Source organism: Cupressus sempervirens, chromosome 5 (genome assembly GCF_028749045.1).
Source record: "Cupressus sempervirens isolate cs-2001-9-10 chromosome 5, ASM2874904v1, whole genome shotgun sequence".
In the NCBI taxonomy this organism is placed as follows: Eukaryota; Viridiplantae; Streptophyta; class Pinopsida; order Cupressales; family Cupressaceae; genus Cupressus; species Cupressus sempervirens.
The window spans coordinates 939374187-939387564 of NC_143122.1; the positions used below are offsets into that span (position 1 = coordinate 939374187).

General features: G+C 34.8%; 1 protein-coding gene across 1 annotated transcript; it reads left to right on the forward strand.

Annotated features, from left to right (window-relative positions):
- Window positions 1-1779: 1779 nt before the first annotated feature.
- Window positions 1780-3865, forward strand: LOC149559051 (L-type lectin-domain containing receptor kinase IX.1-like). The gene is made up of 2 exons (XM_089828363.1): window positions 1780-2109; window positions 2243-3865. Exons 1-2 carry the CDS (start codon window positions 1798-1800, stop codon window positions 3623-3625), a joined length of 1695 nt encoding a protein of 564 aa, XP_089684489.1. The 5' UTR covers window positions 1780-1797; the 3' UTR covers window positions 3626-3865.
- Window positions 3866-13378: the final 9513 nt, after the last annotated feature.

The following is a 13378-nucleotide window of genomic DNA, read 5'->3' on the forward strand; positions in this document are numbered from 1 at the left end:
ATGATTGTGCACCTTTTCATATCATTAATAGTCTTGAAAGGAATTGAGACTTAGAGGAAGGAGAATGTTTCTCCATTTTTAATGATGGTTGAGTGAAGTTCCATCCAAGAAGGGGAGGGGAGAAGCTTAGACATGGATCATTTGCAACAGAAAAAGGAGGCTTCAATATTTGAAGATGGTGGACAAGTTTTCAAAGGAAAAGGAACAAGAAAATTTTGCAGGCAAGTTATTTTGAAAAGACTCTTCTCTCTCAGACTAAAGGGAGGCGCAATAGGGATACTTAGTTGTAGACCTGTTGATGGGTTTAGAATGGGATATCTATGGGGAGTTGGTTCCTTGGTTGATTCCACCCCTAGTTTTGGCCAAGTTAATTTGGATTTTATTAATTAAATTAATTTATTACCGACCAAAAAATAAATCCAATATTAATTATAGTATATTAATTTAATATTAGTTTAGACGTAATATTATTAGAATACTTTGTCAAGTGAAATTATGAACAAATATCATATTTTTGGACATTCTTTACCTATATTAATCTAAAGATAGGTATGTTAGTTTATAGTCATTTGTTAAATTGTAATCCCTTTTAGAGTGTTATCGCTAAATATTCATATTAGGAAAGATGTCTCCTATTGTTACCTCGCCAAATCACATCTCATAAGTAAATATATACTCTTTTTTTCAAAAAAGTAATTAGTAACTTATTTATTTAAAAAAATTAATACTTTATTTGATTTCTAAAAGTATATAAATAAATAAACGGTTTTAATAATTAGTCTAAAAGTATAGTTGTGAACTAGAAGTTAACAATTTGTACATCCTTTGTTATGCTAAGCTTTAACTCTAAAATAATAAATTATATATTTTATGTTTATTTTTCTCATAATTATATATATCTACAAATTTTTGAATATAGAAAAGATAAATTATACTTATAAATTTTTCTAATATCAATGATTGTATAGAAATTGAATACTATTTTCTCAAGTGTGTATCTAATAGAGATATAAATTCTCATATTATGACAAAGCCCATGTCACTCTCAAGAAATAAAAAATAAGGAACAATTTAAATTTAATTAGTACTATATAAAACATTTTAATCTAGTTAACAAATTAAAAAGATTTCTATTAAAAAATTGTTTCAATTATTTGATAGTTTATCATTTTAAATTGTTTCCCATATAACATGTAATGTATTAATCTAATATAATTTTTGGCCCTATGAGAGAAATTAAATGATAAAACCTGGGCATGGGAGGAAACAAGAAATCAAAGACAAACAACCGAGTGGAAGTTATTTTCGAACAAGAAATTGAAAAGGGGGGACATAACTAAGCAATTGACGGAGTGCTCCCCTAGTCGTCCAATTGCCATAGTTCAAGAAGCTTTTATTTTATTTATTTATTTATAATCGGCCTTAATTAAACCGTCATTTGATCGTACATAATTTTGAGGTTTTAAGCTATTATGTCGTTTTCATCCATGGGAGTTGATAACAAATAAGCAGACGTCTTACACCAAAAACAGAAAAGAAAGGAATTCATTGCCCGAAATGGCAAGCATCTCTTCTCTGTTGTTCGTGGTCTGCTCTTGCTTTGCATTTGCTGGTCATGTCGTCTCTGGTGAAATGCAAGCACAAAGCCCTCTCTTCACGTTTCCTCCCGAAACTAATTTCAGCCTGCAAGGGATTTCCAGCTTTATGTCATTTTTCCTTCCCTCCAATATCACAGGGCCTCAAATTATTTACGCGCAGCTCTCAAATGGAGACGAAAGCCACACGACATTCTCCTGGATGACTTACAACCAACCAATTTCTCTCTGGGAGGACAACTCTTCTTTTCTGCAAAAAATTTCTTCTCACTTTACCTTTCAGGTTTATGATGCGTCATTCAACTATGGCGATGGGCTTACCTTCTTCCTCGCCCCTTTCGACTTTGAGCCACCAGTAAACTGCACAGGGCAATGGCTCGGTCTCTTTAACCACACCACAAATGGTAACTCTTCCAATCAAATTGTTGCCGTGGAGTTCGACACTTTCCAAAATCATCCCTTCGACCCGGATGACAACCACGTGGGAATCGATGTGAACGGCATTGATTCAAAGGTAGATCTGCTCACAATTCTTTTCAACTTCAAATCGATTTACCTTATGCTATTAGTTTTTCTTGTTCTTTCGATCAATCTTTTCTTCTTTATTTATGATATGACGTTTTTTTAACTCTTATTCTACTGTTCAGGCATATGTATCCTTGTGGGACGAGTTTGGAATCAATATTCGTACCGAAAGCGAACTGGACGCATGGGTAGATTATGACGGCATAGCAAAGAGGCTTCACGTGTTTCTTACCACCAACAGACAAAAACCAGAGACACCAATTTTATCGTATGACATTGACCTCACAAAGTTTCTTCCCCAGAAAATCAAGGTCGGCATTTCGGCTTCCGCTCAACATTCATTTGAAAGGCACTATGTTTACCACTGGGATTTTAAATCTCTTCATTCCCAGAATGCCAAGACAAGGAATCATGTTTTAATCATAGTCTCAGCCTGCATCTTCACAGTTGCCGGAATTGTGCTCTTAGTGCGGTTGTGTCATCTGAGAAATAAAAGCCGTGGAGAGGAGGACATTGAGATAGACAAATGGTTTAGCGAAGGACCGCGCAAGTTCTCTTATGCTGAGCTCAGAGCTGCAACACATAATTTTAGACATGAAGAAAAGCTCGGAGGGGGAGGCTTCGGCGATGTTTACAGAGGCGTGTTGCCTGGCTCAAAAGAGGCTGTGGCCGTCAAGAGGATCTCCCAACGCTCCAAACAAGGCAAAAAGGAATACATCTCGGAGGTTACGATTATAAGTAAGCTGAGACACCGTAATCTTGTGCATCTCTTGGGTTGGTGTCACCACCAGCAAAAGGGCGAATTGCTTCTTGTCTATGAATTTCTGCCGAAGGGAAGTCTGGACAAGTACATTTTTGGGGGTGTTTGTTTGGATTGGAATCAAAGGTATGCCATTGTTTGTGACATTGCAGCAGCTCTTGTTTATCTCCACGAGGAGTGCAAAGAGCGTGTGGTGCACAGGGACATCAAGGCCAGTAACATAATGTTGGATTCTGAGTTCAGAGTAAAGCTCGGAGATTTTGGGCTGGCAAGACTGGTTGAATGTAACCGTGGAAATGGTGCGTCAACTGTTATAGCAGGAACAGTTGGATATATTGCACCTGAATGTGTGGTGTCGCGCAAGCCCAGCATAGAGTGGGATGTGTACAGCTTTGGAGCAGTGTGTTTGGAAATTGCTTGCGGGAGGCGGGTGGTAGACTCCCGCCAAGAGGAGCATGGGTGGAGGCTCGTGGAACGGGTTTGGGATCTTCATTCCCAGGGAAAACTTCTGACAGGTGCAGATGAGAGGCTGAATGGGAATTTTGATGCGGATGAAATGGAGAGGATTCTCCAATTGGGGTTATTGTGTTCCCATCCAGATGCCAAAGCAAGGCCGAGCATGAGAAAAGTGGTGAGCATATTAGGATTGGAAGCTCAAGTACCCCATGTTCCGCTCATTTATCCAGTGGCGACGTATGGTGACACTCCAGGTCCTTTCGGACTCCTCATCTCTGGAAAACAATAGACTTGATTTCTAAGCTATTTTCAAACTTAATTGCTTCCTTGATATATTGTGTTGTTAAAAAAGTACGGAGATATAATTTTATTGAAGGCTTGAGTGGTCTTATACATAGAAAAAGTTATTTCAGAATAAGAGAGAAAAAAATCTGTACTTTGGTGTGTAATCCTCTCGTAGAAATGATAAATTGAAGAAGAGAGATAACATGTTTACACTTTACAGTAGAATGATAGAATTATCAAGTTATACTGGCCTTGCCATGTCCAACTTTGGATTGTTTTTAACGCTTGACTACTCTCCCGTTTCATTCTTTCCCATCTACCAATCTTCTACAATCACTTCAAGCTTTTCAATCGGCAGCTGCTGTATAGGTTTCTTGTAAAATAATTCAATGATATGCCCCTCCCATTGTATTCTAAAGTATGAGTTTAACAAAAACAGTATGTTTTAGTAGAGTAAATCATTTCATACCGTACATATTGTTTCCTCTGTTCAAGAATAATACCCAATTCGTTCTCAAGTGCCAAAGCAAGTTTGATATTATGCTCCCTCTTATCCACCAGCTTTGATATCATTCAGTCTCCTCGAAATTATTTTTGCAACAATCCTGAAAATAAAATGAAGCTTGTCGTGAACATATACTATCAGAGAGTAGTTGTTCCTTTCAAAGACTATGGTAAGTACATTTCATTTGTGGTGCAATTAAACCTCTCCTTTAAAATATGAAATAAAATCTGTTATTATGAACTGTAAAAGCGACTTTTGCTTAAAAACCTGTGAGCATTTGTCTGATTTCTCACTATTCTGAAGCATGAATCTATTCTTCTGCTTTCATCGTCCAGGATAATTTCTTAAAATTTGTATAGATCCCATGTTTGTGAATGCGATCTGTATCCTACAATAAATCCTTATACCACTTTACTCTCTTCAATCCAACCACACCCTTTTATTTTTCCAATTCCTGAATCTTGCGTCATTTCCACTTTTGAGTGTTGTTTGATGGAACTCCATACCCTGCTCCAAAGCTCCCATTTGGGCACAGCCTGGGAGGATGCCGGTTTGTTACATTAGTTTGAAATTTTCCACAAACACATTTTGTGCATATCGAACAATCTTTACATTCCACACGACAACGTTTGGCTGAGGCATTTGTTTGAAGAAGCCGAAGGCCTCCTCAAGAAGACTACTTTGTGCACATCCTGAATCATCGCAACCCACGAGATCATATCTCAATGATGCATTTTGTCAAACAACTCGTGTACCTTCCATATGGTTTCACATTTAGCGTACACATCTAACATCCTATTTGAAAATAAAGCTTGTCAAAAGCCCACTTACAACTGCGCTTTAATGAATTTCCATACCCTGTTTCATAGCTCTGATTTTATTATTGGCTTGGAGCCTTGGAGTTGGAGATTGCTAGAGCCTAGCATGTGTGAACTGATCTGCTTGAACGCTTATTTGTTGCATTTGCTTAAAAATCTCCAAAGCTTTTCTGACAGAGCCACCCTGCAAATCAGCCAATGATTGCATTCCATGAGACAACATTTGCTTCAGGTGTTTCTTGTTAAAGCTTCAGAGCCTCGTTAAGAAAACCACTATGTGCATATTCCGTAAATATTGCAGGTTATGAAACCACATCTGAGTGATGCATTTTGTCAAACAAATAGCGTACCTTCTATATACGCTTCCACGTTTGCCGGACATATCTAACAGGATGACAACAATAACATTGGATGAAAATCGACTTTCAATTACTCTGCAAAGAAACTTCATACTCTATTTCAAAGATCTCATTTTGGCACAAGCTCATAGGTTGCTGGCAAAGTGAAATGATAAGGTTCAACCCTGGCTTGTTTGTTTCATTTTCATATTAATTCCCAAGACCTTTTTACACAATCCATTTTGTGCATACCCACAAATAAATTGTGCAAGACAAACTGTACTAAAGTTGGAAAAAAAGTCAACTTTTTTTTTTGAATTTTTTTCTAAAATTTGTTGTTTAAGATTACAAAATATGCACATCATGAAGATCAAATGTTGAATATTTTTAAAAAATTCATTGTGTTTTCGATTTTTTAAAATTTGATAACAATGCATTTGTAGGGAGGATAGCAACGTCCATGACCTCTTGTTCAACTGAATTTGTCAGACAATACTTTGTGCTTTTAAATTGCACTTCCTATCCTCAGTGCATTACCGAAAAAGATTATGTAGTGCTATTGTAAGAAAGTAATAAAGGTACAATAGTACTGGCAGCCTAAAAAATGTTAGAATAAAGTCTTCAAGAAATAGTAGTTTGACAAAATTGAAGTTCGAAAACATAGCATCAAGATATTTCTTTTTTTAATGTTATTTTCAATTAATCTTAAGTTGATCTTATAGAAACTATAAAAAACGGCTCTTCCTTTAAGGTCTTATGGAAGCGGTTTTCTTTTAAAAAAATCAGCAAGTGTAACTAAAATTTTTGAAGCGATTTTCTTTTTAAAAAACTAGCAAGTGTAACTAAAAAAATTGATAGTAAAAAGAATTATAAACAACATTAGATCTACCAAATACAAAAGTTAGAATTGAAGAAATAAATATTCTAATATTTTTGTATTTTATATTTTTAAAATTAGAAAAATGATCACAAAATATAAATAAATGAAGAAACTATTATAAAGTATTTTATTTAATATATAAAATATTCAAACTAGATAAACTTGATTTTCTTTCTAAAATTTTGTTTGGGTGGGATTTTTATTTTTAAAAGAATTTAAATTTTACATGGATGACAAGTGGCAAATAAACCTCCTAAGTTAAGGAATTACTAACCCCGTCATAGTTTTTTTGTGCTTAAATAGCCCTAAGATATAGGGTATCCTGTTTTGGTGGACAAGATTCTAAATAATTATGTCACAATATATTTTCTTCTCTTGGGACATCTTCTTCCTTGAAAGTACAAGCTTAAGCCCCTCATGGGACCCCACCTTTAGTCTAGACATAAATTATCCAAATCAATATAATGTACTAGAAGAAATAATCAATAAGGGAGACTTGAATGTTATGTATGACTATACATTTTTTTAAATTTAATATTGTCTAATAAAATATATGACAATTGGGTAAAATGATGCAAAATTGACAGTAGTCAGCATTAACAAATGGTTGCATAATCAAAAGCTAAAATAGAAAGTCATATTTCAAAGTAAGGTGTATAAAAGAACATGTAACTAATATTAGAGCCTCAAATGTCATACTATGAGGCTAAGAACCTTAGTCTATGGTGTCCTTATTAACTAAGGGTTTGGAAATCAATTCTTAGATCACCCCCAACAAGGGTCACTTCTTCCTCTCAACTACACCATTCTGTTGTGGATTGTATGGAATTCTATTATGCAACTTTATTCTCACTTCATCACAAAGATGTTGGACATCATTTTTGACATATTCTCTCCCATTAGTTTTACGAAGGATCTTAATCATTTTACCAGACATCTTCTTATCATAGGCCTTGAAAATCTTTAGATTCTCAAAAACTTCAGACTTGAAATTCAAAAAATAAACCCATGTATCGTGTGTAATCATCAATAAATGTTAAAACATATTTAGCTTTACTTGTGGAAGGTTATAGAGATGGACCCATGAGATCACTATGAACAAGTTCTAAATGACAAGAGGCTCTATGTGCATTCCCTTTCTAAAACTTTTCTTGAGAATGCTTTCCTAGAGCACAACCTTTCATCTTTAAAACCCTATGAAGGTCCTCCTATTATCTTAGGATATAAATCTATTGAAGTTGATGAAAGATCAACTCCACAGCTCCTAAGAATCACCTGCATGCAAACACATGTCACAGAAAGAGAGAAGCAAAATCCATGGAGGTTGGAAATCTCAGATCCACAAATGAGACATTCTTGATGAGCAAAAAGAGAAATTGCTATAATCAAGAGTGAATGAATCTTACAATGAGAGATCATCCTTATAAAGGAAATTAAAACCCTAAAAAGTTCCAACTTAGGTTGCATCATAATAATTAATAAAATAATTGATTATTAAATACCTAAAGTTTAGCATAGGCAAACTAGAGTTAATTAGGAAATATCTAATTAATCTAACAACCCCCTTGAGATAAACTTAGGGAGTAGCTAAAAATCTAGAAACTACTACTAAAAATAGATTTGGATCCTGACAACAAGACCTAACGAGGTACCCAAGCACAAACAAATCTTTGAAAAGAGGAGAAATAGAGAAAACCACATGAGAAAAACCCTATTCCAAAAAATAGATGGAAAACATGCTGAAAAGAAGTAGTGAAGGACTGAAGAAGCCTCCAAACTAGGGAATCTCCTAGAAGATAGGAACAAAAAATGATCGTGAAGAACACCACTGAAGCATGTAGAAGCTACAAAGCTCTATCAAAAGTAATTGTTGATTTGAAGAACCTCCATTGAAATAGAACCTAACCAAGTAGAGAAGACTGTAATCTGCATCAAATTAGGAGGTGCACAAAGGAAAACAATTAAACTCAAAGATATAGATGGCATAAAATACTAAAACCTGAAGAGTTGATCAATTGAACATAGAAGGTTGCATCCGAAATAGGAACTAAAAGAAGAGTGTCTATGTGGTAAATGATCCATCTCACTAAAATTTATAGATACGCATCCATTACATCCACCTAGTACACATGAACAAATACTAAATACATAGCTCAATCCATCAAACCAAGAAAGCAGGAGAAATAATAGAAGAACCCCTCTAATGCAAACAAGGGTGAGGTGATAGGCAACTAGAAAAGTGGGCCAAAAGAACAACATGTCAAGGAATCATGATCAATATGCACAAAAGAGTACATATGTGCACGTACTGAGGTGATCAACCTCATACATGTCATGAGGCTAATTTCACATAAGGAAAGCTTATTGGACAAAAGAAGATGGAAAACACATGCAAAACATCAACCCCCATGGCACTTTAATCATGAGTAGTGCATATACAATAAGGCACAAGATGTAATGAATCCCAAGAATACAATAATCTGCATGAGTGTCCTTAAATACTACTACTCCAATTAGAAGGAAAAACTAATGAAATGAAAATACAGATGGAATATGGCACATTATCTTAATGTGTTTGTAATAATGCATACAATAATGTCTAAATAGACTAGAAGAGACATACGGTCGATACAACATATAATACAAGCCATGACAAATCATCTGAAGCAATGAAATCAATCTCTGGACCTAAAACAACCAAGATATCTGCTAGAATGTAAAAGTGTATAAGACTGAATAGGATGTGCCTAGAGAAAAATCTAGAAAAATAACCAGCATCACTGGAAAGAGCTTGGAAAGACCATTCTAACGATATAAAGAATTCCCAAATCGAAGATCAGATGCTTAAGATATGTCTCCTAGAGTGCAAAAGTATACTTTTGAATTTGACAGTAAAAAAGCCATCAACAAAGCATAAAAACTAAAAATCACCTATACCAATGTGACAGGCTCGAGATTACCTTTTTAGCGATATCTTGTTTGCGAAAAATAGTCTTTATACCCGAGATATGAGCAAAAATGTGAAGGTGGGTCAAAACAAGGCCTAAAGGGGTGATGGGGGTGCTAATGAAAGTTGACATGGCACTACCGCTAGCAAGTGACAAGCCCAAATTTGATGGTCAAATGACCGTCAAGGCAAAAAAAAGCCACAAGTCGAAAAATCAAGGTTGATGTTAGAATAAAATAATTGGTGGCCAATTTAGTATATGCCATGTGTTTAAAAGAAAATGCCAAATAGGAAAATAAAAAATTGGAAATAAATCCCTAAAACCACATAAATCGATGGAAAAAACAACTATGCATTTTTTTTAGATGCCTCAGAAAAACAAATAAACCACCAAACAAAATTTGTGGCAAAAAAAGAAGGCACATGGAATTTGACTATCTCTTCAAAATGGATGAACAAATTGGGTCAGCTCCATGAAGCGGTTTCTCCAAAAATAATAGGTGCTTCCTCCAAATCGTAGCTAACTTTATGTCAAACTCCAAGTAGGCACGAGATTTGAACTCCAAGTCTTGGATCACAGGGCATTGAACAGAGGTTGTTGACCAAGCGCATGGAAGAGGGGACAAAGCCAATAAAACTTAACTCCTAATCAATTCAAATCACCTATAATCATGCCAAAAAATGAGGGCTTCGTAAGTGTTGATAAGTCCTTCCTTTCTCTGCTACGTAACATGCCTACCAAAAAACTGTGCCCCCAAACAAAATGCATCCTTGCCTTTGCTATGTCCAAGGAGTGTTGATAGAGGCTCCCCCAAAATGGCGTGAATGTGTGGGAGACCCAAGGAAAGACAACCACACATGGTGCTAGAACTCCAAAATCTAAAGCAATGAAATCAATTCTCAGCTTTGATACCAAGTTGAAGTTGATGAAAGATCAACTCCATAGCTCCCAAGAATCACCTACATGCAAACACCTGTCACAAAAAGAGAGAAGCAAAAGCTATCAAGGCTGGAAATCCTAGATCCACAAATGAGACATTCTTGATGAGAAAAAAAGGATTGTTAATTATCAAAAGTGAATCAATCAGTTAATGAGATATCGTCCTTATAAAGGAAATCGAAACCCTAAAAAGGTCTAACCTAGGTTGCATCATAATAATTATTAAAAGAATTAATTATTAGATACCTAAAGTTTAGCTTAAGAAAACTAGAGTTAATTATGAAATATCTAATTACTCTAACAAAATCCTCTATAGAGACAAATGGAGAAGGGAGGGTAGATCTTGGGATTGGTGACTCTGAGAATGTCTTGCACATTCCAAAACTTTCAATCAATCTTCTTTCTGTATCAAATTACACATATGTTAGAAGTTTACTGGGAAAGTTAGATACTGAAAGGGGGGGTGAATCAGGATCTATAAAACTTTTAACCTTGCAAACAAATATCAAACTTATATCTTTCACCTCTAACCCTTGCAACAATAATCACATAAACATATACTGCAATGATATATAATTAGATCCAATCTATTGATCACAACCATAAATGTGAAAGTAAATGATCAATGCATAACACAAAGATTTAGTAACCTAGAAACTCTGTAAGGTGAAGGTAAAACTAGGGTGGAATAACAACCACAAATCTTCACTACTACAGTAACAAAGTTTTCCTATTAGAGATAAAATTTTGATCACTTCTGATGGCCTATCCTATGAGAGGTCTACCCTGTTAAGAGCTTATAAGACTTATTCAACCTACCATGATTAAAGGATTTATAACTTACAACAAAGTAAGCACTATGTTAGGAGATTTACATAGACATGTTAGAACCACTATGTTAAGAAATTTACCCTAATTCACTTTAAAAAAATGTATCAGTACTTGATCCTTCAGCTTGCATTTAATATGTTGGTTATGGATCTCCTCTTTCTAATCTCTAATATGATTTGTAATATGATATATCACTATTCTTCCCTTTACTCCTCTACTCATTCGCTGTATCTAATTCACCTTCAAACTTTTCATCAAGCATCCACACACACACACACATCATACAAAAATAGGGTTTGGATCCTTCTTTTATAACTAATTGGAGATTGTTCTAGATCAAGATCAACGATCTAGAGTTCTCCCTTTTGCCACTTAAACTTTCCATTTTTTTGATTGGTTAATCACCTTGTATAGGGATTAATGATCCAAAACAAAACACATAACCATGATCTTCTTAAATTACTCCTCAATCATCAAAAAATGCATTAAGTCAACCAAAAAAAAGTTTACCTTAGTGTTTGTGTATTTCCAAACAAATATATCAAAATTGGTTTTCTTAGAACATGAACACTTTGACCCTCAGTTATAACTAATCTTCATGATGTCCCTTGGCTTTTGTATACTTGGCACTCACTACATTACTTGGCATGAATTGACTTTGTATAGCTTGGCATGCATAGTCTTCAAACTCACTTGACAAGTATAAGAGTACTCAATGACCATAGAATTGCTCGGCAATAAAAATTGCTTAGCCTTAAATGAAATAAGAACAATTCTAATATACAAAGCTTGGCCTTCATATGATGGCTCGATCACTATGATGACTGACCAACTCTACCAAATAAATGACTAAGTGTTTGACACTAATAGACAACACACATTAGGGATCAAGAATATGTCCCTTTGACATTAGTAGAAAAAACACTTTGTCATGGTTTAACATTACATCCAAAATTGAAAATAGTAATCCCCCATAGACTATGACTCGGTCTTCATAAATACTTCAATCTATACAACAATGTATACATAAATTTTGACATACTTAACTTCAAAATGAATATTCATAACAATATTTTCAAAGAATCATACCTTCGATCATATCCATGTCCATTTTCATTTCCCCCTTGATATTGCATTCCCCTTTATGAAATTTCCCCCCTTGTTTTTGTCACTCATTTTTGTTGGGATGAAGGGGTCAAATCATACTTGTCCAAAAATAGTTATAACCATTGTCCCAACTTGATCTGACAATTTCCAAAACCATAATCTTTATTTCTAGTTGAGAAGCTAGGTCAATTAGACTTTCTACGGTAGAGAGATTTGATTCTCTTTTTTCTATCTCCTTTGCTAATGAAAAATCTCTCTGCATCACCTTCGAATGAGGTATCAACATTGACTGAATGGAAATCAATTTTTCTCTCATTCTTCCATCTATGGTTTGCAATTCAGCTAATCTCCCTTGAGCAAAAATCAATCTATTATAATGAAGAGAATTTGAACTTGTGTCCATGTTCAAAGAATGTCATGTGGACTTCAAATCTAACTGCAACTTCTCAATATGATCCTGAATCTTTTTTATAAACCTAGGTATGTCACATTATGTTTTATAAAAAGATTTGGATATGTTGTACTACAACTTCTACATTATTTTCAAGGTTAGAAAGTTAAAATTGTTTAATGGCTATTTCAGTTGACACTTTCTCCAAAAATTTCTTTTGAAACTTCTTCTCAAACCATTGCAATAACTTCTCATTTGCATCTATATCATCATTATTTATCTTTTCTCAATATACACTAATTGGTCCATTAGAGGAGCTTTCCCATTAAGATCTTTGATATCACATGCATCAACAAAGATATCCTTAATTTCTTGAAGTACTTGTTTTTGTTAATGTTCCCTTCTCAATTCTTCTTGTTTGGTCTTTTTAGCCAATAAATCTTGCAATATTTGCATCTACTCATAACTCAAGTGATCAATATCAAACTTGGGAATCACTATAACTTCATCTAAGGTTATTGTCTTGCAAAGTGACCTTGTCTTCTTCTTTAGCATTTTCTTCATGGGGTTGTTGCTACTTGGCAATGCTAGTTGCAAAGAGTGTGAGGAAACATCAACACTTGGTTATTTCTCTTTTTTTGTTGCCTTCTTCTGTTCCTCACCCTATTCCTCAGTTGTTGCATCTCTAGGTGGCTATGTCTCCTTTTCTTCCTCTGTAAGAGGTCCTAAGACTGGCTCTCTTTCATCATTTGTAGTAGATTTCTCTACTTGAGCATTCATCACACCAGTCTAACCTTCTGGGGTCTAACCTACATTAGTAGGCTCTTCATCTCTTTTCACTTCAACTATCGATCCACTTTGTTCCTCGACATCTATGACCAGTGTCTTCTATTGTATTTGAGCATTGTAATCAACAATAATAATCGATGTTTCTGTTATTGATACAATTACCTATTGATTTGTTCCTTGGTCTATAATCTTTGGATATTTCATGATTTGA

What these genes read in the sequence shown, in the direction of transcription:
- LOC149559051 (XM_089828363.1), top strand. Translation starts at nt 1,798, where the DNA reads ATGACTTACAACCAACCAATTTCTCTCTGGGAGGACAACTCTTCTTTT. An exon ending in TGAACGGCATTGATTCAAAG is followed by an intron (nt 2,110 to 2,242) that starts GTAGATCTGCTC and finishes TCTACTGTTCAG; the next exon opens with GCATATGTATCCTTGTGGGA.